The sequence below is a fragment of the Habropoda laboriosa genome, unplaced genomic scaffold (genome assembly GCF_001263275.1).
Source record: "Habropoda laboriosa isolate 0110345459 unplaced genomic scaffold, ASM126327v1 scaffold81, whole genome shotgun sequence".
NCBI classification, from domain to species: Eukaryota; Metazoa; Arthropoda; class Insecta; order Hymenoptera; family Apidae; genus Habropoda; species Habropoda laboriosa.
In genome coordinates, this window is record NW_017100194.1 from 258,990 (window position 1) to 260,983 (window position 1,994).

At 28.6% G+C, this 1,994-nt stretch overlaps 1 protein-coding gene across 1 annotated transcript in view; it reads left to right on the plus strand.

The window, feature by feature from the left end:
• Positions 1–1,994, plus strand: part of LOC108570229 (integrin alpha-PS1) — a 6,087-nt gene that overhangs the window by 1,635 nt on the left and 2,458 nt on the right. The window contains exons 4-10 of the mRNA XM_017932047.1: positions 215–318; positions 387–514; positions 632–840; positions 979–1,183; positions 1,266–1,409; positions 1,476–1,617; positions 1,726–1,992. Of these exons, the coding sequence (XP_017787536.1) occupies positions 215–318; positions 387–514; positions 632–840; positions 979–1,183; positions 1,266–1,409; positions 1,476–1,617; positions 1,726–1,992 (1,199 nt within the window). The remainder of the gene's footprint in view (positions 1–214; positions 319–386; positions 515–631; positions 841–978; positions 1,184–1,265; positions 1,410–1,475; positions 1,618–1,725; positions 1,993–1,994) is intronic.

Consider the following 1,994-nt stretch of genomic DNA (forward strand, 5'->3'; position numbering starts at 1 on the left):
TGCAAAGATCTACATTGCTTTCTCTTTTTTATTTACACAGTTACACTAAGTTATTATATAACTTAAGACAAGAAAAGGACTAGAAATATTCTAGTCGAGTAGATAAGACTTAAGACTACAAATATTCATATTGGAAAATGAGTAACATGTGTATTGGCAAATTATTTATTATTTTTGTTATTAATTATGTCATAAATTCTTTTCAAAATTTTAGGTTTTGAATCTGATGACTTAGTACCACCAGGTAATGATGAAATTAAAGATAACCAATGGTTGGGGGTAACAGTACGCAGTCAAGGCATTGGTGGCAAAGTAATGGTATGTATTTTAATAAAACTTTACTGATATTATTACATTCAATATGACTCAATATAATGAATTTCTAGGTTTGTGCTCATAGACATATTGTAAAAACAGCAGATTCTCAGTGGGGTCAAGGGCAATGTTATATATTATCACAAGATTTAAAATATCAAGATTTAAAAAAACCTTGTTCTGGAAAACCTACAAACAAGTAATTCAAAATATTTTAATATAGAATAATCTAATACAATCAAAAATATTCTTATGATTGCATTATTTTTTAAATTAATATATTTTTATTTTTATTACATTTGTATTCCTATTTTAGAGCACATGAACAGTTTGGATATTGTCAGGCAGGAACAAGTGGTGTACTTACTTCAGAAGATCGTGTTGTTATTGGCACTCCTGGCCCACACACTTGGAGAGGAACTTTATATCTTTTTACCGTTTCCGACGAATTTTTAACTAGAGATAATACTGTTTATAACGCACCAATGCAAGATTCTTCTCCTGTTAGTAAATATAGTTATTTAGGTAAATATTTTTGTTTGTTTTAAAAACAATATAAATTAACATAATTATATAAATATATTTTGCATATTAAAATATTGGCAATACAGTTAACTCATTAAAGTATCATAAATAATAAAAAAAAGAAAATTAATTTTGCAGGAATGTCTGTTACTGTGGGTAATTTCTTTAATACTGGATTGGCTTATGCTGCTGGAGCTCCACGTTCAAATGGCACGGGTCAAGTTATTCTACTTACAAGACGTGATTTTAAACCAGATATGGATGTTGCTTTTATTTTAGATGGCGAACAGTTTGCTTCAAGTTTTGGATATGAAATTACTTCTGCAGATGTTAATGGAGACAAGTATAATCTTTTTGTTTTAACTCTTACGATAAGCACTTATTAAATTATTATATCTATTTTATTTTCATTTTTTCGCTTGTAGTGTTACCGATCTTATTGTAGCAGCACCTTTTTACTTTAATAAAGCAGAAGGGGGTGCAGTATATGTATATACAACATTAGAAAAAACTTATAAAGAACGCGAAAAAAGTAAACCTGTAAAACTTGTTGGTCGTGAAGAATCAAGGTTTGTTTTTTAACACCTAGTATTTTAATAAATATATAATAATAAATACATACAATTCAATTATAGATTTGGATTTGCTTTGACAAATCTAGGAGATTTAAATAAAGATGGATATGAAGATATTGCTATTGGAGCACCTTATGAAAAAAAAGGAACAGTGTATATATATCTTGGTTCAAAGAATGGAATAATTACAGTACCATCACAGGTATCACATTATATTCCAGTACATTACAGAAATAAATTATCATATTTAGTTAATACATTTTTGTGTTGCTGAAATTCACCAAGTTCAAATTTTTCATCAAAAATTCAGGTAATACATGCAGATGATATGCCAGAGCCGTTACTAACATTTGGCTATTCGTTAAGTGGTGGAATTGACATGGATCAAAATGGATATTCGGATTTATTGGTTGGAGCTTATGAAAATGATGCTGTAGCACTTCTTCGTTCGAAAAAAATAATTGATATCACTACTTACGTTCGTTATTTAAAAAAGGATGGCACATATCAAGAAAAAATAGAACCTATAGATCCTAATAAAATTGGATGTTTAGAGGATCCAGATTCAAATCATACATG